The sequence below is a fragment of the Caretta caretta genome, chromosome 1, assembly GCF_965140235.1.
Source record: "Caretta caretta isolate rCarCar2 chromosome 1, rCarCar1.hap1, whole genome shotgun sequence".
NCBI classification, from domain to species: domain Eukaryota; kingdom Metazoa; phylum Chordata; order Testudines; family Cheloniidae; genus Caretta; species Caretta caretta.
In genome coordinates this window covers 123278674-123304534 of record NC_134206.1, presented here as the reverse complement: position 1 = coordinate 123304534, position 25861 = coordinate 123278674, and the positions used below count along the sequence as shown (strand labels likewise).

The window sequence follows — 25861 nt, the reverse complement described above, 5'->3', positions numbered from 1 at the left end:
AGCTATCTTCGAGACACCACTGACTTCCTGAGGAAAGTACAATCCATTGGTGATCTTCCTGAAAACACCATCCTGGCCACTATGGATGTAGAAGCCCTCTACACCAACATTCCACACAAAGATGGACGATAAGCCACCAGGAACAGTATCCCTGATAATGTCACGGCAAACCTGGTGGCTGAACTTTGTGACTTTGTCCTCACCCATAACTATTTCACTTTTGGGGACAATGTATACCTTCAAATCAGCGGCACTGCTATGGGTACCCGTATGGCCCCACATTTTTATGGCTGCCTTAGAACAACACTTCCTCAGCTCTCGTCCCCTAATGCCCCTACTCTACTTGCACTACATTGATGACATCTTCATCATCTGGACCCATGGAAAAGAAGCCCTTGAGGAATTCCACCATGATTTCAACAATTTCCATCCCACCATCAACTTCAGCCTGGACCAGTCCTCACAAGAGATCCACTTCCTGGACACTACGGTGCTAATAAGCGATGGTCAATAAACACCACCCTCTACCGGAAACCTACTGACCGCTATTCCTACCTACATGCCTCCAGCTTTCACCCAGACCACACCACACGATCCATTGTCTACAGCCATTTGTTCCAACCCCTCAGATAGAGACAAACACTTACAAGATCTCTATCAAGAATTCTTACAACTACAGTATCCACCTGCTGAGGTGAAGAAACAGATTGACAGAGCCAGAAGAGTACCCAGAAGTCACCTACTACAGGACAGGCCCAACAAAGAAAATAACAGAACGCCACTAGCCATCACCTTCAGCCCTCACCTAAAACCTCTCCAACGCATCATCAAGGATCTACAACCTATCCTGAAGGACGACCCATCACTCTCACAGATCTTGGGAGACAGGCCAGTCCTTGCTTACAGACAGCCCCCCAACCTGAAGCAAATACTCACCAGCAACCACACACCAGACAAAAGAACCACTAACCCAGAACCTATCCTTGCAACAAAGCCCGTCGCCAACTGTACCCACATATCTATTCAGGGGACACCATCATAGGGCCTAATCACATCAGCCACACTATCAGAAGCTCGTTCACCTGCACATCTACCAATGTGATATATGCCATCATGTGCCAGCAATGCCCCTCTGCCATGTACATTGGCCAAACTGGACAGTCTCTACGTAAAAGAATAAATGGACACAAATCAGACGTCAAGAATTATAACATTCAAAAACCAGTCGAGGAACACTTCAATCTCTTTGGTCACTCGATTACAGACCTAAAAGTGGCAATTCTTCAAGAAAAAATCTTCAAAAACAGACTCCAAGAAGAGACTGCTGAATTGGAATTAATTTGCAAACTGGATACAATTAACTTAGGCTTGAATAAAGACTGGGAATGGATAAGTCATTACACAAAGTAAAACTATTTCCCCATGTTTATTCCCCCACTGTTCCTCAGACGTTCTTGTCAACTGCTGGAAATGGCACACCTTGATTACCACTACAAAAGGTTTTCCCCCCCTTCCCGCTCTCCTGCTTGTAATAGCTCACCTTAAGTGATCACTGTCGTTACAGTGTGTATGGCAACACCCATTGTTTCGTGTTCTCTATGTATATAAATCTCTGCACTGTATTTTCCACTGAATGCATCCGATGAAGTGAGCTGTAGCTCACGAAAGCATATGCTCAAATAAATTTGTTAGTCTCTAACGTGCCACAAATACTCCTTTTCTTTTTAAAAGTAGCTTTGTATTTGTGAGGACAACAAGATTGGGCTCCAGAATGGCAATAGACAATTGCTTGCATTTTAGTGCCTGTATTCAGTAGTCTATGGGGAAACTCAGTTCTCTGGCTAATCATGTTATTTTCTATCTAAAAAATTTCCTTATGATCAAACACAAATAATGTTTCTTTATGAAGTTTCTGTAAGTAACATTGTTCTTACCTTTCAGATGCTGTTTAAGATTCCTAAAAGTTTCAACCCTTTTTATCTTTGTAGTGGTGTGCTCTGTAAGTATTGGATTTGCAACGTTCTTTCATTTAATAGATTAGAATTAAATCAGTGTAATGATTTTAAATTGGAATTACTGTCGCTTTAGGCTAAATCCAATCCTGTGAGGGCAGTGAGGATCAATGGGCAAAAAGATGCTCAGGTCTCTTGTGGACTAGTTAACACTGGACCATACTGTGCCCCCAAGGGAACATGGAGAGGAGGCAGGTCCAGTTAATTAGCATGTATGTCACTGGCAGGTGTATAATGATTTTGAGATGGCTCCTCAAGTACCACTTCAAAACTTGGGGGGCTTTAGGGGTCAGTTTCTTCCTCTGCCAAAATGTCCACACTAACTCCTCCACTTCCCCCTCAAACTCTCATGGAACTCCTTGTAGAGTGGCAAACAGGCGTCTGAACCTCATGTGGGCTCTCTGCCTTCCCCAATGGCTGCTAAAATGTGGCTGTCGGAATCACTTCTGGTCAGCTAGCACAGGGAGGGGAGCTGCAGAAGGCTGCACTCTAGCAGCCATTGGGGAAGGCAGAGAAACTGTCCCAGGAATAAAGCTGGGAAGGTGAAAATAGTATATAGCTTCATTTTCTAGCTAGTTCCCCCAGACCCAGCCCTTTTAAAAAATCTCTCCCGTTCTGACTGATGCCCTAATTCTAGTTCCTCTCTTTGTGTCTCTAGAACCCTTTCCTCGTCCTCCTCTGTCTTCCCCTTCTTTAATCTTTGCTCTTTCCTTCTTTCTCTTTGCATTGTTCTAATACTCCTGTCTCTTTTCCCCATCCACAAGCAACATTTCTCTTAGTGTCTCTTGCCTTTAAATACCGTACGTGTGTTTTTAATTTCCATCTCTAATGAACTGTTCCTCATCTCTCCTCAAATCTCCCCTCTAGTCCATTGCCTGATTCTAGTTCTCTTCGCTCACTCTTGCATCGTTATCCTGGCTTTTCCATCCTTCTTGCCTCATCTTAACTGATCAACAGTGCTGTGTGAGGCAGCCAGCTCCCGAATTAAGTGGCTCCTTTCCTGGCTCTGTTGCTCCCTGCTGTACTATAATGACACAAATTGAACGCTTGAGAGGTGGAGGCAGAAAAAGAATGGAGGGAGACACTGATCCAGGATTCAGTAGCAGTCACAGTGTTCTAGTGGAGGGAAGCTAGAGGCATAGCGGGGAGGTGGCTGAGTGGGCTCTGCAGCTGAGTTGTCAGATTGCTGCTGTTGACTGTTTGGGCAGTCCTAATGGAATCTGATAACTGTTAGGCTGCAAGATGCTGCAGGTGTTTTGGAGGGTTGGAAATTATCTGCTTGCCTGACATGAGGAATCTTTTTCTGCCTGATAGAATTCCTGTAGCAGAGGGCACAATAAGCATTTATGTTTCCTCTCAGCCAGGGCAGGATTTGGACCTAACTTTCCAGACAGTTTCTTAAAACTAGCCTGCAACTTTGTCCTGGGAGAGACTTGATTACAATAAACAAAATTTATGACTTTGCTAGTTTAAATGTGGTGAAGGATTACACCTCAATACCACTGACTCTCTTTGAGAGTCACAGGCTTGGTTTTAAGTTTGGGGAATATCAGCAATTGAAGTTAAATATACCTAAAAACATTATTGTGAATTATACATTTGTCTATAAGGTTCAAGGAAGGCCATTTCATATATTTTTTGAGACAGACTGGGTAAATAGATAACTCTTTAACAATTCAATGTATGCCCATGTTTTGTTTGTCATAGATTTTATTTAGCACTTATGCAGGTCAAGGAGCACCCTGGCAGATGTTGGCTGTGTCACCACTGGAAAGCTACTGTATCCTTTATCAATTTCTTTTTAATAAACAGAGAGAGAGCAGTGTGGTCACCGGTTATACTGATGATAAGCTGATTCAAAATGGCCGCTTTGCTGATTACTAAGTTAAATATTGACAGCGATTATTTCCTTAGAGTTTGTGATGCTACCTAACTGCCGTTATGCTAGCAAATTAATTTGGTCACAAACCTGTTTTCATAGTAACTTATCTAAATGATAATGAAGTGTGCAAAGGCCTGATTTTCCTATTTCTTCAACTGGACACCACTTGACCGCTACTCATGTCTTAAAAAAGGAGCTGAAGTTCATAATGAAACCTGATCACAATATGCAAAATGTAAACAACAGAGGTGTAAGGTCACAATGACAGAAAAATCCCAAAACTAGTTCCCCCAAAGATATGACTAGTTTAAATGTGAATTAAAGTTAATAATAATACATTTTAATAAATAACCCTTATCATAGTTTACCTATAATATATAATTAGTAAGCAAGAAGATGGACAGAATCTTTTTTTCTTGTTAATGTCCAGTGAAGTTGTATTTAGAAAATGAAAAATGGACGCGGTGATGGAGATTTGAGTAGAAGCTTTGAATCCTTGATGATGATGGTGGAATACTACTTCCTTTGTGAATTATATGAAGTTGAACTCCCAGTATGATGCTGTGGCCAAAAGGGGTAACACAATCCTTGGAAAAGAGGGGATTATTGAGTAGTTGAGAGGTGATTTTACCCATCTATTTGACACTGGAGCGACTGCTACTGGAATACTGTGTCCGGTTATGATGTTCACAATTCAAGAAGGATGTTGATAAATTTGAGAGGGTTCAGAGAAGAGTCACAAAAATGATTAAGGAATTAAAAAACATGCCTTATAGCACTAGACTTAAGGAGCTTAATTTATTCAGTTTAACAAAGAGAAGGTTAAGGGATGACTTGATGGCAGTTTATAAGTACCTACATGGGGAACAAATATTTGATAATGGGCTCTTCAGTATAGCAGAAAAAGGTATAACATGATCCAATGGCTGGAAGTTGAAGCTAGATAAATTCAGACTGGAATAAGGCATACATTTTTAACAGTGGTATAATGGAACCATTGGAACAATTTACCCTGGGTTGTGGTGGATTCTCCATCACTGAACATTTTAAAATCAAGATTGGATGTTTTTCTAAAAGACATGCTCTAGGAATTATTTTGGGGAAATTCTATGGTCAGACTAGATGATCACACTGGTCCCTTTTAGTCTTGGAAGGGTGCTAATTCAAATATTTCCTGGAGCACAAATTCTGATCTTTGCCCTCCCCCTGGCAGGGACCCTGCTCCAATTCCTGCTCCACACCCCACACAGACCCCTGGTCTCCTTTGGCTGGGGAATTTCTCCTCTCTCTTACCCACACAGTGAATGAACTGATGCTGCCAGGGGTCCAGTTCTCAGTCGATTCCCTTGCACTTCACTGTACAGGGACAGACTCCCCATATACCAGGTCACAACACTATTTGGCCTGGCTACCCCTCCATCTGTACAGAGGGGAAGTTTGGTCAGATCTGAGTGGTGTTGTGACACCATGTATCAGATCACAATGACACCCACTGAAATTTGGCCCAGTTGCCCTTCTGTCTGGACAGAGGGCTGGCTGGGTCAAATTTCAGTGACGTCACAACCACACAGCTGGAGCAATGCTCTGGACTGCTCCAACAGCAGCCACACTGATGTAGGAGGGGACCACTGCTTAAAAGTGCTTGGAGCATCTCCCCCGTGGTCCAGCTTCATAGCCTATGGAACTTTGAGCAAGCACCAAAACCTTGAGGGGAGGGGGCATTCATTTCATTTCCCTGCTCCTGACACCTCTAATTGGCACCACTGTTTGGAACCTATGTGGGGGCGAGGAAGGAAGACATTTAATTTGATGCTTCTGTTGCTACTAATGTGAGCTGTTCGCTATACATGAACATTTAGTGAGTGATTAAATCCACCAATATTCTGGTGTTGAATCTGAGTTTTTAGTACCTTGAAATCTAAGTGTTAGACTATAGGGAATTAACATCTACAGACAGACTGAAAGATTAATAAGCACTGCCAGGCTTGCAAGTAATACACGGTATCATTATTAGGATAGGATTAAAATTCAAAATGATCTGGACAAATTGGAGAAATGGTCTGAAGTAAATAGGATGAAATTCAATAAGGGCAAATGCAAAGTACTCCACTTAGGAAGGAACAATCAGTTGCACACATACAAATGGGAAATGACTGCTTAGGAAGGTCTTGTGGGAAAGAAGTGGCTCAAAGCTTGGAAGAATTTGAAGGAATCTCAGAACTACAATGCAAAGGAAGGTGTAAAAGTTATTACCTGCAACACTTTTCTTATAGGAGCAAAACATTTCTAGTTAAGGAGAGAAGCGTTCAACTAAGGATAATTGTAATAGGTGAGGCAAGGTAAATAAGTACTATGTCAAAGAAACACAGACTCTTCTTTAAATGAGGGGGCCATGGTATTTGGTTGGATTGCACAATACCTCTTTAGCATATAAGAATCCGAATTACCTTATCGAGCTGTCAGCTCCCACCTTTGGCCTGTGGATGATAGCAGCCTTGATTACCTGCTTGTCCACTTCCCTCTCAGCACCTTTGTACTTTCTCCTGTGCCAGAGCCTGCCATACATTGGGGAAATTCCCAGTCAAACTCAGTAATGCCATTTCCTTGTCCTTCAAATCACCCCTCAAAGTTCACCTCTTCTATAACTGCACTCTAATAATGACAAGGCAGGTGGTGAGTTGTGATTACTTTCCCCGATTGGCTAAGAATTGAGCACATCTGATTATTTTTTGGTACCTACACACTGCACACTAGAATCATAGAATTGTAGGGTTAGGAAGGACCATAATGGTCATCTAGTTTAAACCCCTGCCAAGATGCAGGATTTTTTGTGTCTAAACCATCCAAGACAGATGGCCATCCAGCCTCCTTTTGAAAACCTCCAGTGAAGAAGCTTCCACAACTTCCTGAGGCAGTCTGTTCCATTGTCCTACTGTTCTTACAGTTAGGGAGCTTTTCCTGAGATTTAATCTAATATGCTGTAGTTTGAACCCATTGTCCTGCCCTCTGTGGCAAGAGAGAACAATTTTTCTTATGGCAGCCTTTCAAGTATCTGAAGACCTCTGTCATATTCTCCTTTAATCTCCTCTTTTCCAAACTAAACATACCCAGTTCCTTCAGTGTTTGCTCGTATGGCTGGCATTCCATCCCTTTGATCATCTTTGTCACTCACTGCTGGATCCTTTCTAGTTTCTCTATATCCTTTCTATACAGTGGTGACAAAAATTGGACACAGTACTCTAGCTTAGGCTTAACTAGCTCTGAGTAGAGTGGTACTATCGCTTCCTGTGACTCGCATGCTGTGACTCTGTTAAACCTAAAATTGATTTTTTTTTTGCAACAGCATCTTATTGCTGACTCACGTTGAGGTTGTGATCCACCACAACTCCCAGATCCTTCTCAGCAGTGCTGTTGCCAAGCCAGTTATCCCCCATTCTGTATTTGTGCATTTGGTTTTTCTTCCCTAAGTGCAGCACCTTACATTTGTCTTTGTTGAATTTCATTTTGTTGTCAATAGTCCAGTTCTTCAATTTATCAAGATTTCTCTGAATTTTAGCTCTATTCTCCAAAGTATTGGCAACCCCCACCCCCAGCTTTGTTTCATCTGCAAATTTGATCAGTATGCTCACTACTCCTAAATCCAGGTCATTAATAAAGATTTAAACAACACTGGACCCAGAACAGATCTCAATGGAACCCCACTTGATACCTCTCTCTAATCCGACATCATTCCATTAATAATTTCTCTCTGTTTGCGGTTGTTTAACCAATTATGTATCCACTTAATGGATAGCCCACATTTCTCCAGTTTAATTATCAGAATGTCATGTGGAACTGTGTCAAAAGCCTTGCTCAAATCCAGGTATATTATGTCCATCGCATTCTCCCTAGCCAAACCAGTTACCCTGTCAAAGAAGGAAATCAAGCTGGTTTGGCATGATTTGTTCTTGGTAAATCCACTCTGGCTGCTAGTGATTGCCCCTTCATCCTCCAGGTATTCACAAATTGAATCTTTTATACATTGCTCCAGGTATTGAAGTCAGGATGACTGGTCTATAGTTCCCCAGCTTCTCCTTTTTCCACTTTTAAAAAAAGATGGGCACTATGTTAACACTTTCTCCAGTCTTCTGGGACGTTTCCTGTCATCCATGAGTTTGTAAATATTGCTAGAGGTGCGGAGATTTCTTCAGCTAATTCCGTCAAGTGAATAGCACCCAGCACTGCTGATTTGAATTCATTCAGATTGGTCTGACGTGTTCTATGGTTATCCTGATATGCATCCCTTCCTCTTTATTGTGTATGGTAACTTCATTAGTCATCTGGTCACTTTATTTTTTATGAGAAGACTGAAGCAAAGTAGGCATTGAGCAGCTCTGCCCTCCTATCGTCTTCTGTTACCCGCTCACCTTCTCCATTGAGCAGCGGACCCAACCATCCCTTATCTATCTTTTTTTGTCTGAAATATTTGGAGAACCCTTTCTTGTTGTCTCTAACATTCCTTGCCAGGTGTGACTTTCCTGATTTTGTCCCTAAACACTCTCACTTTTCCCATGTATGCTTCCTTGGCAACATGCCCCTCCTCCCATTTCCTGTATGTATCCCTTTTCATTTTTAGATAGCTAAAAAGCTTGTTGTGCAGCCACATTGGCCTCCCGTGGCTCTTATCTTTCCTCTGTATCGGAATAGCTTGATGTTGAGCTTCTAGTGTTACATCTTTTAAGAACTGCCAGCCTCCTTTGATTCCTTTTCTTTCTAATTGGTCTTTTCATGGGACTGTGCTTACTACTTCTCTGAGTTGGTTGAAATCTGCCTTTCTGAAGTCCAGTGTCCTTGTTTTGCTGTTCTCATGTCCTTCTTTCCATAGGATCTTGAATTTTATCAGATCACAATCTTTCTCCCAAGTTCCAGACCACCTTCATGTTTACAACTAATTCATCTCTTTTGGTTAAAACCAGATCCAAAATGTAGATTCCATAATTGTTTCCTCAACTTTCAAGATCAGAAAGCTGTCCCCTACACATTCTAAGAATTTGAAGGATGTATTAGGTTTTGCTGCAATAGTCTTCCAACAGATATCAGGAAAGTTAAAATCTGCCATTAATATTAGCTCATGTGTGTTAGCTAATCTTGTTACCTGCTTGCAGAATGACTCATCCACTTCCTCTTCCTGTTTCGGTGGTCTGTTATAGACCCCCACCATAACATCGCTCTTTTCTTTCCCCTTGTTATCCTCACTCAGAGACTCAGCACTTCCCCTTGGAGCTCAGAGCAAGTGTATACATTCTTGTTGTACAATACAACACCACCTCCTTTCCCCCCCCATACCTAACCTTTCAGAACAAGCTATATACCTCATTGCTGGTACTCCAATCATGGGAGTTGTCCCACCAAGTCTCTGTGATACCAATTAAGTTATAATTTTCTTCATATACCATGACTTCCAGTTCTTGTCCATCCTCCTTGACCCGTTTGTTTGTCATGTCTTGTCTTTTTTAGATTGTAAGCTTGTTGGAGGAAGGAGTGCCATTTACTCTGTGTTGATACAATACCCAGCACTTGAGGCCCCAACTTGGTTGGTGTCTTTGTGCCACCACTGTATAAATATTAGCAATATTTGAGGTTCATCCTGTGGCTAAGTTCTGAGCAATTCACAACTATCTCTTAAATTGACCAATAAGATATGAGGCCAAAGTGTTTCTGGTCAGTGATTTTCAACAAAAATATTTAGAGTTTTTTGGTGTATGAGGGGAGGGGTGACATGGGGGAGGAAGATATAAGCTAATGAGAAGGAAAAAAGAGGAGAGAGAAGTTGAGGATGTTAGTTATCGTGATTATGGCTGAAGGTGCATGAGTTTCGAAATCACAGATTGAATGATCAATGCAATTACTTCAGTCATGGAGCAGGCAGAGGTCATTGTAAAACCTTTTAATCATCATGCCATTAAGAGCTGGGGGCAGATGTTCATCAGTAATATCAAAAAACGTTTTTCCTTTCCCTGAACAATAACCAATTAACCCACCCCTCTCCCATTCTTAGATACAATAGTCTTGGTGACTGACTAGAGATGCAGTAGGATTTTTTAATCTTTTGTGTCTGCCTTTTTGGGTTTTTTTTTATTGCCATAGCTCTGTTTAATCAGTGTGTACTTCTCAGATTTCCTGCTGCAGAACAAATGTTAAATGTCCCCTTGTACTCATTTGTACTGTCTGCAAGGTGCTGAGCCCTCTAGCTCTGATCCAGCAAAGAACTTAGGCGTATGCTTAATGTTAGGCATGTACCCCAGTGCTTTGCTGGATTGGGGCCAGAGTGCCCAGCACCCTGCAGGATTGAACCCTAAATGCACTAATAGTACAAATATTAGGCAAAAAGTGGGCCGTGAACTTTAACAAACTGAAGCCTCCAAGGAAACATTTCCCTCCATCCCCCAAGAAACCTCCTACTCATAGCTGCCCTTCATTCATTCCTCCCCCAACATCCCTGGTATCACCCAGGAGCATCCAGATAATGTGTGGCTGTGGCCCCACTCCTACTGTTGGTGGGGACACTGCTGGCCGTTGCTCCCATCTTTGATCTCTGTGGAAAGGATAATTTTGAAAGTTGCCTCCCTTCTAATCCATGGTCTCTTCTGAGACGACAAGAGGCCTGATTCCTGTACCAGGGTTCTGCTGTGTCCAGTTCTTTGCTCAGCTGAGGGTCAGTAGCTCATATGGCTGAGGGAGTTAGCAAGGGAAGTTTCAGGGTTTCTGTAACAACTATATATGCTAGGAAACCCCAGAGTTCCTAGCATGGAGTTACTTTGGAACCCCTTAGGTCTTCTGATGCACTTTGCTAAACATTATGGGATACCTTGTGGGCTTCATGCACTGCTAGCCATAGCAAGGGCGGGGGAATGTAGGTATGTGGGTGAAGTATGAATCAGAATACTTCCTGTACTCCCAAAAGAACCTGGGGATTCCTGGTGTTCTCAGCAGTGGATTAACACGCGGGCCCATGGCCAGGGCCCCCGGCCAATTTGGGGATACCCACAGGAGCGCCAGAACCTGTGTAGAAGTTGGGGGGCTACCGGCACCAGAACTGTGGCCCCACCCCTGCTCCTCCTCTTCCCACTGAGGTCCTTCCCCCTGATCAGGCCAGAAGTCAGAGCCAGGCCATGGTAAGAGCCACCAAGAGAACCCAGGCTGCTGTGGGGAGCCCTGGACCTTCCACCTGCCTTGGGCGAGGGGCTGGGGTGCCTGAGAGCAGTCCCCAGCCGGTGTCCCCACTCCCGAGGCATGCTGCCCAGGGCAGGTGGAGGGTTTGGGGCTCCCCAGGGTGGCCCAGGCTCCCTGGGCAGCTCTTACCATTGCCTGGCTCCAGCTTCTGGCCTGGCTGGGGGCGGGTCTTCGGGGGGGAAAGAAGAGGAGCTGGGGGTGGGGCACCATATAAGGGGGCGCTAAGGCCCACCTCAGCCCGCCCCACCAGGAAGAGGCTGGTGCTGCTAGCTGCTAAAGCCAGTGGAGGAGTCTCCCTTTTCAGAGAACCTCCATGTGTTGTGGAGCCACCACAGAAACTCCTACATACCCCCCTGCCTTTTTCCTGTGCTTTGCGGTGAGGGAGCTGTAGTAAGAAAGAGTCCTGGGGCTTGTTGGGTGGAAAGGAAATTGCCAGTTTCCCCTATTGGGAAAAATTCCTCTCTCCGGGTGCGCGGACGATAATGAACCTTGACTCCAGGCTCAGTGTGAGTTGGGTCTTTCCCTGCAAATGTTTTGTGCATCACTTTGCTTTGATAAGCTTCTGAAATGAAACCAGTTAGCAATGCACTGAAATCGTTAAAATGAACAGACGTCATTCAAATCAGACCTTTGAAAATGATCCCAGTTTGACTCAGAAGCATAGCTGTAGTTTTCCCACAGCAGAAGTGTTTTGAAAACATCAGATTGTATCTTAGATGCAGTCTATGATCTGCAGTGACATAACAGGGGAAAAAAAGATGAGACTGAGTATTGTTTGGAACGAGATAACCCCAATGGGATTTCAATTTAAGTTCCTCAGCTTAGACCTGTGAAAGTTATTAAGTTTCATGTGAGATCAAATATAGGACCTTCTTGCTAGGACTTTTTCTTATGGTTTCATGTTTGAACAGTGACAAATGAAAAATAAAGCTATGTAGGAAGAAAATATTTTGTATGAAGGCACCACTGTGCATACCTTGAAAATAAGTTTTCCTTTTTCTGATGACTTTGTTTCCTCTGTAGTAGCTCCTGAATGTGTCATCTGTATAATTAGAGGATTTATGTTGGATGTATTGTGTGGAAGGAAGCTGTCATAATTATATGCACCTGAAGCTTTTTTGTAGAAATAAATTATTGACTGCACTCATAATGGTGTACATAATGGCTGTCAAAGGTGCCCCAAGTCATTAGGTTAATGAATACAGGTCAGCAAGACTTTTGAAGGACAATGATTAATGCCTCTCATTAGAGCTGTTGATATGGTTTCAATAAAGATTTGTGCCATTGCACTGGAGTGTGGAAACTGTGACAGCAAGCAACTCTGGAAAACTGCAGCAATGGAAGAGAAATGTAATGTCAAGTTTGCTAGGGACAACATGTGAATTTTCCTGTTTGGAATTTGTTTAAAGAAACAAGTGCTGACTTCTTCATTGCTGCTTTGCATTTTTTTAATTCACCATCTTGTGTAATTATCCCTTTTAAACAAACGTTTGAGTGGATACATTGCTTGGGAAAGGTGTTGGATGTTCTGACAGCTCTGGAGACTGCAGTCTTCTCTCCACAAATCAGGGTACAGAGGTACATGCATCCTCATTATGCACTGGTAATAAACCCTGACGTGGAGAGACCTATTTTTTTTTTTTTGGCACAGGAGCGTGGTTCAGTGTCCATGCTCATTCAGCCTTTCTCTTGAGCACTAATGAGTGTGCAACATTTTAATTCTTTGTAAAGATGTAGGAACTTCAAATATCAAACCCAAACATTCTGTATTAGAACACTCAGAGTGTGGTCAACCCGGGATAACTTCAGTTATTTTACTAGAGATCATTTAAAAGTCAGCTAAAGTGCTCTCCTATAGGTATTCAAACTAGTAAGAATGCTTTAAAAATTCTAAGTTGTGTGTTTTTTTCTTTCCTTGTGCAAACCTCTCAGTACTATGGGCAGTGAAACGTCTTTCTGGAAAACAAATTAATTGGCTGCAATGAATTTGTAAATAATGTTGCAACATTTTTACGTCTCTTTGTAAAATGCCTCCATTAAATGTCGGGTGATAGTGCCCTACTTCAGCAACGCTTTTATGCACTTTTATAAATTCCATGATTTAAGTAGTATTTAATGATGTGCTTAAATGTAAACGTGTGCTTTGCTGAACCACAGCCTCAATGCTGAAAATTTGTAAGTGAAATTGTGAAAAAGTCAAATTCCAGATTAGTTACATCAGCATGTAGCATACTGTTTTCAGTATTTCCCATCCTGTTCCTTATGTATCCTAACTTTTTGTTGGCTGCACGTTGAATATACATCTTTACTGAGCGGCCCACATGATGCCCAAATCAATGTGTGCCTCCTGCTCTAAATGGCAACCGGGGTTTCAAATGTGTCATTCAAGCCTGTTGTCGTGCTGGGTTGTAGGCAGCCAGCCCTAGTGCTAAAAGCCAGAGTCAAGAGTCAGCAGGATACCAGGAGGTCAGAATCAGGAGACAAACTGGTAAGGTTAGGAACCATGATTCAGGAACTGGAGTCAGGCCAGCTCAGGATAGCAGGGGGTCAGAGGCAGGACACAAACTGGAGGTTAGGAATCACAAGTCAGATGTTGGGAGTCAAGGTGGGTTGTGATGCCAGGAAGTGAAGCCTGGGAAGCAGGAGCAGAGCATGAGGTGTGACTTTTCCCAGGACCCTTACAGGCCTGGGTTCAGGAGCTGTGGGTCATGACATCTGTAATTGGTGGAAACCACACACCACACAACAGAACCACTAACCCAGGAACCTATCCTTGCAACAAAGCCCGTTGCCAACTGTGTTCACATATCTATCCAGGGGACACCATCATAGGACCTAATCACATCAGCCACACTATCAGAGGCTCGTTCACCTGCACATCTACCAATGTGATATATGCCATCATGTGCCAGCAATGCCCCTCTGCCACGTACATTGGTCAAACCGGACAGTCTCTACGTAAAAGAATAAATGGACACAAATCAGACGTCAAGAACTATAACAATCAAAAACCAGTCAGAGAACACTTCAGTCTCTCTGGTCACTTGATTACGGACCTAAAAGTGGTAATTCTTCAACAAAAAAACTTCAAAAACAGACTCCAATGAGAGACTGCTGAATTGGAATTAATTTGCAAACTGGATACAATTAAATAGAATAGAATAGGCTTGAATAGAGACTGGGAGTGGATGGGTCATTACACAAAGTAAAACTATTTCCCCATGTTCATTTCCTCCCGCTCCCCACTGTTCCTCAGATGTTCTTGTCAACTGCTGGAAATGGCCCACCTTGATTATCACTACAAAAGGATTTTTTTTCTCTCCTGCTGGTAATAGCTCACCTTACCTGATCACTTTCGTTACAGTGTGTATGGTAACACCCATTATTTCATGTTCTCTATGTATATAAATCTCTCCACTGTATTTTCCACTACATGCATCCGATGAAGTGAGCTGTAGCTCATGAAAGCTTATGCTCAAATAAATTGGTTAGTCTCTAAGGTGCCACAAGTACTCCTTTTCTTTCTGCGGATACAGACTAACACGGCTGCTCCTCTGAGACCTGTTGTTTATTGTTCGTTCTTGACAACATGGACTTCCTTTTCCATCTAGTTGCAAGTTTACAGCAACAAAACAGCCTGTAACTTAAACTTGAAGGAGTGGGGATACAGTTGCCTCCCACATTCACAGCTGCTCCAGAAGTTGGCTTCTAGCACCACGGTTTTAAAAAAGAAAATGGCTACCTGTGATAACTGCATTTCACAGGGTGGGAATCTTTTTAAATAGGTTGTGTTCTGAGAATAGTTTAGATCGCATTTGAGAGACTGCCTCATATTGCATTTTCCGTTTGAGTTAAGTACTATACTGTATTTCAATATAATGTGTAATCCTACATAATTACCACTGGAAGTTTAACCCTTAACGGGTTTTCCATCAGCTATAAATATTACAGATTTTCGTGAATCCGCCCTGCTGAAGTTAGAATTAGGAGGACCGTTTGCAGCAGATGTGGTTGATCGGCGGGCAGAGGAATACATAGTAATGCAAATTGGGCACATAGAAGACCCTGGATCTAGAAGGAGACGTCAGCCGCAGGTTATGGTTTTTGCATATCATTGTCTTTGGAAATTTTGTGTCATGTCTTTTGAGATTCCTTTCTTTTACTGATACTGGGTTATCTCCATCAACATTACATGGATTTTTGTTTTTGCTGTGAAATGTACATTGATGTCGGCATTGGCTATGTTATTCGTAAATAGTAAAATTACATTTTATCTTGACCTTTCAGCATTGCATTTAACCCCTCTTTTTGGAACTTAATGAGCTCTGGGGACAACTCTGTCTGACCTGACACTTAACATACAAGTACTTTTGTCTAAGAAGAAATCAAATTAGTGAAATTTGGCTTGAGGGTTTTGGGGGAAAGAAGCACACGAAGAAACAGACTTAAGGTGCTTTTTTGCACTTATGCAAACAGATTTTATGAAAAATGAGCTGATTAACTGAAGGGAGAGACAAATCAGAGTACTATAATGTGTGCTAATGTGTCTGCACATGTAATGCATGAAAATTAAAAGAAGCAACATAGTTTAAAAAATAACCATGACCATAGACACCTACTTTTTTGGGGGTGATTCTGTGTATATGGGTGGCCTGTGATTTGTTGTTGCACCACACCTTCATCATCAGCATTGTAACTGCATACAAACTCATGGTTACTATGGATAAGCTAATAAAAGCAGGTCCATTAGCTCATCAAGTCACATCACTGGGCACAATGTTGTCGAGGTAATTATAATGTTAAATCAGCATTTCTTACTGATGGGAGGGATGCTATAATTTGTACCAATTGTAACAATCCCCAAGAGATCTTTCTGCTAGCTTGGGATAGCCAGAGTACCGTTTGCTCCAGTCACCCACCTCTTGCTGGACACTTCCCTGGACTGCCCAGGACACTGGGGTGAGGGCAGGTAGCTAAAATTGTCTATGTTGACTTTATGCCACCAGGGGTTCCTTTTTCCAAAGGTATCCCCAGCTGGGTGTTTAAGACTGCTTTTTTCATTCTTTGTGCTGCTCCTCTGAGACAAGGGGACAGAGCAGGAATGAGGAATCTCGGCTACAATTTTTGACTGGACTTTGTCTCTTTAAATCCTTTTTGGCTCCAAAGAGAGAGACTCCCTGCACCCATATTTGAAATACACATTCCAGTGTGCATTCAGATAACTTGCCCACATACCAATGTGCAGCAACATATAATGTTGCAGAAGCTGTTTTTCCTGAGTTCTTTGTAGTCATTTCTCCATGTAAAGGACCAAATTCTGGCTGCAGTTTCCATTGGTCAATGATCTCCATACATCTTGGATGTAGACCAGAATTTAGACACAACTGTGTAGACACCAAAATAAAAATGTGTAGAAAAATTGAACAGAGCCATGCACCGCTTTTACTGATCTTTAATTACTGGTGTTGTTAAATTGAATTTCTTGCAGATCTTATACAACTGGACTCTACCTTTAAATTCAAGACGAAATGAGCAAGTTATCACAACTAGAATCTTTGAGATACTTAACAGGTTGGCAGAAACCAACTGTAATAAAAGTTTGTATAAACTGATGACGAATGCTATGAAAATATATTTTCTTTTCTTTAAACAAAACTACTAAATTCCATCATTTTCTAATTCTTCAGACTGTCAGTAAAATATAAACTTTCCTAGTTTTTTAAAAGTAATTACAATACAGTCATCCTATCCACTTCTTGGACTTAAGTTACATTCCAAGACATGGCATTTACAATCTGATATTCAAGTATCATAAAAGTTGCTTTACATTTTTTATTTTAACAAATGAAACAATTTTACAGTATTTTAAAAAATACAACAGTTGCTATATCATTCTGTAAGGAAGCAGAACTTTTCTTTTTTTCCTACAGTAATGCAATCTCCGTAAACATTCAAGCTTTCCTACAGGAGTCTGAAATTGTTCTTCTCTCCATGAAGCATCAGTACCTTCATGCAAATATAGAGACACAAGTAACAATTGCATCAGTCATCTTAGCAGGTGTTTATGTGCTTATCATATTGGAGGTAAGCCAGTGTATGCACTTTGTGTATCTGTGTGTGTGTGTCTGCTTTTGTATCTTTTTTGGCAGTTTAATATACTTTCCGAATCTGAAACCTTCCAGTACTTTCAGACATTGCTTAGGGCACAAACAAGACTCACAAATATGTTGAAGGAAATTGGAATGAGTGGCAACTGATCCTAGTAGGTTATTACTAACTGCCTCCATAGTATCTGAGCAGTTCTTGGTTATTTCTCTCTATAGGAATCTTGTGGTATTTCCATTATATTTTTTAACTTGGCTCTGTAACAAAGTCAGTCTGGGTTGAAACTTGGTGGATAAGATCTCAAGTCAAAAGCAAATAACTGACACAAGTTAAAAAGTCACTTTGATCATTCCCTTCTCTAAGATACCTCAGAACAAAGTAGAAATCTTTTGCACATGTAAAACAGTAAAATAAACATTACTTTTATTTTTGAAACAATGACGATTTGAAATCCCTACAGTGCATCCTTTAGGGAGGAAGGAGAGGATTTGAGTTAATATGAGGGAAGTCAAGGAATGAAGAACTTTAAACATTTATTCCAAGGCTACTAGATATCCAGTTTAACTCAAATATCTTATATCATGACTCAAGATGGTAGACATATGAGAAATGGTACAGGATTTATGTTTTGCCAGTCAACAAGTCTTTCTTGGATTGTAAATAACAACATGAATATGCTGTAGCTAAAAGATGAGACATAGGAAATAATTCCTTCTACATTTACACCACTTTTATACTGGTGGAAGTCCATGGACTTCAACTGAGTTGCATTTGATTTTCACTGGTGCAGGTGAGAGGAGAATCAGGTCTATGGAGTGTCTCATAATGGCAATGTCTGGTTTGCTGATTATTCTTCCCTATCCATCATCATGATCTTTTTCATACTGTTACTCATTAAAATGCTAAATAAGATAAGGAATACCTTTCTTCCAATCCAATTTCAATAACAGAGACAGATGCCATTTGACAGAGGGTTAAAAGTTTAGATTATTCACTTCAGGAGTGGAGGTTTATTTATGAGGCTAAAACTGGCTCTATGTACTTTATAGATGTGTTATCTCAATACACTAAGTGTGAAGGGGGATGGTATATTGGATTTTGATTTAAAAGCATCAATATATGCAGCACATCATTGAAATAACCTTAATACATTTTAATGCCGCTTTTATTCTCCAAAATGTATGCAGTCCTTAGCAATTGCAAAAACATTAGGCTTTGAATTTGTGTGGTGACTGGGCTTTTTTGTGTGCAGATGTTTGCAAGTTAGAGGCTACTCGTGAAGAATTCACAAGTCATAACAGCCAACAAAACTTTCAGGGACTGAGACTGCAGACACTAGACCATAAAGCCTGGAAATGCATGCATGTTCTTATTGTTCCTAGGAGAAATGTTTAAAATAACTGTAGCTGGTTTTTTTTGCTAAAATATTAAGGGACCAATTCTACCCTGAGATGTGTGCTTCAGTGGAACTACTTCTGCAGATTCAAGGGTAGAAACAGCAATAAAAAACTGGAAAAATTATTTTTGTCATATTTCCATTGTAACTATTTTTTATTCTATATCTGAGTTTGCAAAATGGTAAAGTCTTTCATTGTATCAGCAGTTAGCTGCCTTCAAAATGGTATTTGTTCCAGTGACAAACAGAGAAACTTTTAAATGGCAGAAATCAAAGGGGACAATCAACATTCCAACAGAATATGATGATTATCTGGTTTCCCCATGAATCACTTGCAGAATGTGAGTGACATAATTGATAAACAGTGACTTACCTTACATGCGGCATTTAAAACTGTGGCTTCTAGAGTAGTGATTTCTCAGTTCTTAGTGCTCTATTGTTCCATTCTCGCTGTCAGAGAAATCAATTCCCAGTCTTACAGAGATAATCTTTCAGTACTTTCCATTTTGTACATTGCTGCTGCTTTTCATTTTTCTGTCTTTTACACTTTCCCTTTGTTTTACTCATTTCCATTTATCAATTTAGTGTTCTCTGATCTTCGTTTAATTCATTTTTATAGCTCACTGTTTTGATTCACTGTGACATTGTAAAATATTTATCTTTTGAATTTGCCTTTAAAAAAAAGCAAGGTGACTTTAGGAAAAAATGGTCTAAGAGAGTTAATTACCTGTGTTCAAAGACTATGTAACATGTTGCACCTGACCAATAACATTTAACATGAACAGGAAAAGCCAAGTTAGGAAAGAACCAACTACGCAAGGATTAGCCATTTAAATGGTTACATTAATTTATTCCCATATCTGGGAGCTCTGAACTGGGGAGGGAGGCCAATGCAGCCCAAACTTTGTCCAGTTTTTGTCATGGATGAAAGTTTGGATAAAGATCCAAAATTTCAGAAGCTTACCTAAACTCAGAACCGTACCTTCTTGGTGCCCTCTTGAGTTGTCTGTATAAACACAAGGCCATCTTCATCACCAAGCAAGAGTTTTTTCCTGCTTGTCATGTTCTGTAGTGGATCCTCTATGGAAAACTCACATTCCTTAGAATGCACTCCCACTCTGATGGCCCTTTCTTAGAATCATAGAATTGTAAGGGTAGAAGGGACTGCAAGGGCAATCTATTTTAAGTCCTCGCCAAAATGCAGGATTTGTTGTGTCTAAACCATCCAGTACAGATGGCTATCTAGCCTCCTTTTGGAAACCTCCAATGAAGGAGCTTCTGTGATTTCTCTAGGCAGTCTGTTCCATAGTCCTACTGTTCTTACAGTTAGGAAGTTTTTCTTGAGATTTAATCTAAATCTGCTACACTGTTGTTTGAACCCACACTCCCTTTTGTCCTACCCTCTGTGACAAGAGAGAACAACTTTTCTCCATCTTTTTTATGGCAGCCTTTCAAGTATTTGAAGACCACTTACATGAACCCCCTTAATCTCCTCTTATTCAAACTAAACATACCCAGTTCCTTCAGCCTTTGCTCAGATGTCTTGCATTCCATCCCTTTGATCATCTTTGTCACTTGCCTCTGGATCCTTTCCAGTTTCTCTACATCCTTCCTATACAGTGGTGGCCAATACTGGACAAAGTACTCCAGCTGAGGCCTAAGTAGAGCGGTACTATCACTTCCCATGTTTTGCATGCTATGCCTTTGTTAATGCAACCTAAAATTGCATTTGGTTTTTTGCAACAACATATCATTGCTAGTTCATGTTGAGATGGTGATCTACCACAACTCCTAGATCCTTCTCAGCAGTGCTACTGCCAAGCATTTATTCCCCATTCTGTATTTTTGCACTTCTTTTTTTCCCCCTAAGTGTAGCATCTTACATTTATCTTTGTTGTCTTCTTCCCAACTTGTGCTACCAGCAGCAGCTCATTAACTATGGCAGAACTAGCTTCACCCTTGTGCACTGGTCTCTGCTGCAGTCATTCTCTTGGACTTTCCTGGAACTTGGATTTCAGTGACTCCCATTTCTGAAACCTTTGTGGTGGAGGTGGAAAAGGCTCAGTGCTGCAATCAATATCTCGGATTTCCCTGGAACTGGGATTTCAGTGAAAAAGGCTCAGTCCAGGGAATGGGCAAAAGTTTAGTTTGGTTCTTATTTTGCCTAAGCCAATTTGTCCATCTCTCACCATTTTGATTGTGGGGATAATTTTATAGTGTGAAACTAATGGTGTTCTGATGAAGTAAAATATTCAGATTTAGAAACTTAAGTGCATTGTTAAAGTGCATAATCATCCACCCAAACCATATTCTTGTGAATTTCACACTAGGAACCAAATTCTGTTCCATTTGCATGTATCCAACGAAGTGGGTATTCACCCACGAAAGCTCATGCTCCAATACGTCTGTTAGCCTACAAGGTGCCACAGGACTCTTTGCCACTTGTTCTATTACAGCATTGTAAATCTGTGTTGACCGCAAAGGGGAGTTACTTTGGATTTACACTGGTTGTCCTACAAGTAGAAGTTGTACCTAGTATTGATACTGCACTGTGGTAGAAATCATACTGTCTGTTAGATCTGCTGTCCTTCAGGCAAGACATTGTCATTATATCGATTTGTAGTCAGCTTCTTAAAAACATGTTAAGCATTTTTATTTTTAAATTGCAATACAAGTAAAGATAGATTCATTGGTCACATCTTACAAATGCAAAAAAACCATCCCACCCCCCAAAAAACCCCAACCAACCCCCACCTCTACAATATCCAACTCAAACCAGCCTCCTGTAAAAGGAAAATCACCTTCACAATCATTTTGCTTTTATTGGACTCTGCTATATTTACCACAGACACCCAATGTTCTAGCATATAACCTTTTTGTCCGCTTATGAGCTGGCATTCTGCAACTGTGCTTAAATCCATTTAGTTTCTATGGCCATCTCACCTTCATTTTCCGTTTGAAGTTTCCTTTATTCGTGTGACCATCCTTTCCTTCAATAACTTTGCATTGATTTTTTTAAGTTGATTTTTCCTCAAATATTGATCTGTTACCCTGGTGTATTTGGAGTTTCTATTGCTTTTATTTTATTGAAATAGCTCCTGTTTTAATTTCTTCTTTTCTTGGTTTTTCATTTGAAAAACACACTTTACCATGTTACATTTTATATTTTGAACCTTGGCATTTGTTTCTACTCTGTGTGCGTGTGTGAACTCCACACTTCTTATGATGTGTGGAATTAAAGTAAAAGACTTGTATCATGATGTAGAATTGTTGACAAGTATGCAGTATTTCATTTGGTTGTGAGTCACTGCAACTACACAGGAAATCAAACAAATGTATGTTTAAAAAGAATAATGTATAATAGGTTAACTATATTTTTCTTCTCATATCTGCCCTCTGTGATCCCTTCATGATTGATAAGTGATACAGAAAAGCTGAGACATAAATATGTTTGATGTTATTATATGAAGATATCTGTAATGAGATACAGACATCTGAAATATTGAATTGATGTTGATTTTCAAAGAATCACATTGAGAAAGTAAAAAGAACAGGAGTACTTGTGGCACCTTAGAGACTAACAAATTTATTTGAGCATAAGCATTCATGAACAACAGCTCACTTCATCGGATGCATTCAGTGGAAAATACAGTGGGGAGATTTATATACATAGAGAACATGAAACAATGGGTGTTACCATACACACTGTAACAAGAGTGATCACTTAAGATGAGCTATTACCAGAAGGAGAGTGGGGGGACCTTTTGTAGTGATAATCAAGGTGGGCCATTTCCAGCACTTGACAAGAACATCTGAGGTCCAACACACACATTTTTTAGAGTTAAGGTTGTGTGTATATTGCCCCTAAAAACACTTATAGCACATTTAAAAAAATCCTCTGAGTGAAAATACTAAATTATTTAAACTCAGAAAATTCACGGTTAAGGATTCAGTAAAGAAATATGACGAAGTCCTACTTCCAGTTGAAAGAGTCAAGCAGAAAAATTGATGCTAAGTGCAATGAAATCCTGATAACTTATTACATTTGTTTACTGAGAAGGTGTCTTGGTTTTGCATCAATCTCTATTCTATACCCACTCTTCTTTCAGTTTTCTTTTCAGTTAACCCTTGTGTCTATTTCTGTAATTAAAATAATTAATTCTATCACATTAACTCAAATTCAATAAACACTAGAATGCTATTTTTAGAGACAGAGCATATGCCAGTAAAACTAACATGTATAGAATCTTATACTGATCGCGTTGTATCCTTCAACTTTGTGGTGGTAAAACATCTTTGACTTTTGCCCTTCTGTCCTTATATACTAGTATTTCACACTTTGCTAATATTATGGTTACCTATTACATGTATATTAACTATAATAAATATAATACAATTAATTGTAATATATATCTTTTGAAAATGATTTTATGATTAATGAAGGGTTTTGGATTGATAGAACTAGAAACTGAAGTTCTCTGTTTAGCATGGGCAGCATCAATGCAAACATTTTCTACACAGCCCCACCAATATAGTTCAACACAGACTTACCAGCTCTAGGAGTCAAAAAAGGTATTAAAGTCTTCATGGCCATTTGCTCTTTAGCTTTTCCTGTGAGACTGCCAAGAAGGATGCCGGTAGTGATGTTACTTCGAGAGTGGGCTGAGAATTCCAACTTACTTTATGTAGGCCACCAAACAGCTACTGGGTTGGATGTGAACTGGTGATCTAGAGCAGTGGTTTTCAACTTGTGGTCCATGGACCCCAGAGGGTCCGCCGACTCTGTCTAAGATTTCCAAAGAAGTCCGTGCCTCCATTTAAAATTTTTTCGGGTTCTGCACGTAAAAAAATGTTGAAAATCAGTGATCTAGAGGAAGAAGATACTATACCCTACTACCTAGTCCTTGGGTACTCAGGATTTATATAAATTAGGCAAATTATATTAATATTAGGCAAATAATTAGTTATAGCTCCATAGGAAGATGTATGTGGTTGATACATTTAATGTAGGGGGGAAGATCATTAGTAGGGAGGAATAATTAGTTGTGTGGCCTTGTTCAGTATTTCCTTTAAATAAGGCCTCTCTTTAGCTATTGTAAATTAAAATCTAATAGAGAGAACCACAGTTTGTAACTATTTATGCTACTTAAATATCATGTTATCAGAAACAGACATGAAATTGCCATTTTAAACTGTTTTACAAAGTATTTTATAAAGTTAAAAATAAAGTGCAACACAGTAGTTATTTCTAACCAATTTATTTGAGCATAAGCTTTCGTGAGCTACAGCTCAGCTCATGCTCAAATAAATTGGTTAGTCTCTAAGGTGCCACAAGTCCTCCTTTTCTTTTTGCGAATACAGACTAACACGGCTGTTACTCTGAAACCAGTAGTTATTTCATTATACATAAGAAACTAACAACATATCAATTTTAATGGCAGAAAAATGATACCAGCAGATATTTGAAATTCTTTGAGAACCCCGCATCATACTGGGTTTATCAGAGGAACCAGAGGTTCAATTTCTTATCCTGTTTTACAGGTAATCCTAAAAAAAAAATCCTCCCATGATGTTTTAATAATCTAGCATCTTGAGGAACATTGAGTAATTGAATTCTTTGATTAAAATATAGACACACACAAGTGCATTGTTGAGTTCTAAAATCCTACAGTGGCTTACTTAATGAAACATAGATTTATGGTCACAATTTTTATTACTTAATGGAAAAAAAGTTCAATTTTCTTCCATATTCTAGTCATGTTATAAACAAGTTTAAATTATGATTATACATCTGTTAGGTTTAATTTCTTGAACTCAAAGTAGAGTCAATTTTTATGCAATGCTTAGATGGGAAAACTGAATAAAATATTTTCTTAATATGCCAAATATTCATAATAGCAAGTGATTTGAATAGGCTCAATTAAGGTATGCCGATGTTGAGGGAGATTTTTCCCAGTGCTCAGGTAGAGCTAGGGATCAAAGATCAGTGCACTCAGCATGGGTACTTATACCACTGATTATTTTTGCTTAAAAATGGAGGTAGCAGTGTGCAGATCAGAGTATCCCTCCATATTCTGCCAGAGGACTGGTGGCAACTATGTAAGGAGAGAGGGAGTATTCATAGCCTTTGTTGGAAAGGACAAAGCAGAACCCCCCCCCAGCTTCTCCTTGTCCAACCTTGCTGGGAGTAGGATGTCTCACTCTGGCTCCCATTTCCATGCTTTTAGTGAGGTAAGGGGGAAAAGAATAGTTAGTCAGCTCCTGGTCTGGGCAAGAAATGGGGTGAAGATCACCAGTGCAGCTCATCTCCTCTCAGTGAAGAATCTTTGTGATTCCTTTTTCCTTTAGCCTCTCTGAGAAGGTGAAGAGAAGAAACTACTGGCCCTGCCAGCCTTCCATATGATTGGAGGAGACAGCAATATGTTGCCTTGCTCATCTCTGGTCCTTGAGCACGTTGTTAGCGGTGGAAGATGAAAAAAGAATCCATGTACCAGAGCTACCAGATCAAGAGACCTGGCACTAGGCAGGGTTAATCTGGATGGGCAAACTTTTTGGCCTGAGGGCCACATCTGGGTGGGGAAATTGTATGCAGGGCCATGAATGTAGGGCTGGGGCAGGAGGTTGGGGTGCGGGAGGGATTGCGGGGTGTGGGAGGGGGGCTCAGGGCAGAGGGTGCGGGGTTCAGGAGGATCTCAGGGCAGGGGGTGCGGGGTTTGGGGTCCAGGAGGGGGCTCAGGGCAGGGGTTTGGGGTCCAGTAGGGGTTTGGGATCCGGGCTCTGGCCCGGCGCCGCTTACCTCAAGTGGCTCCGGGGTGGCAGTGGCATGCAGCAGGGATAAGGTAGGCTCCCGGCCTGCCCTAATTCCACGTGGCTTCCGGAAGTGGCCAACATGTCCAGCAGTGGCCCCTGGGGGTGGGGTGAGGGAGGCGGCTCCGCTGCGCGCTGCCCTCGCCTGCGGGTACCACCCCTGAAGCTCCCATTGGCCGTGGTTCTCCGTTCCCGGCCAATGGGAGCTGTGGTGGGGGGGTGGTGCCTACAGGTGAGGGCAGTGCACAGAGCCCTCTACCCCTCCCTCCCCCGGGGGCCGCAGGGACGTGGTGCCGGCTGCTTCTGGGAGTGGCGTGGGGCCAGGGCAGGCAGGGAGCCTGTCTTAGCCCCATGGCACCACGGGGCTGGCAATCCCTCAGGCCGGATTGAAAGCCCTGACGGGCCAAATCCAGCCCACAGGCCATAATTTGCCCTCCCCAATCCAGA

General features: G+C 41.1%; 1 protein-coding gene across 1 annotated transcript in view; it reads left to right on the top strand.

Moving 5' to 3' along the window:
- Positions 1-25861, top strand: part of OCA2 (OCA2 melanosomal transmembrane protein) — a 291900-nt gene that overhangs the window by 56514 nt on the left and 209525 nt on the right. Inside the window, exons 4-8 of the mRNA XM_048858880.2 lie at positions 1942-1999; positions 3720-3792; positions 15043-15200; positions 16595-16677; positions 17037-17190. Of these exons, the coding sequence (XP_048714837.1) occupies positions 1942-1999; positions 3720-3792; positions 15043-15200; positions 16595-16677; positions 17037-17190 (526 nt within the window). The remainder of the gene's footprint in view (positions 1-1941; positions 2000-3719; positions 3793-15042; positions 15201-16594; positions 16678-17036; positions 17191-25861) is intronic.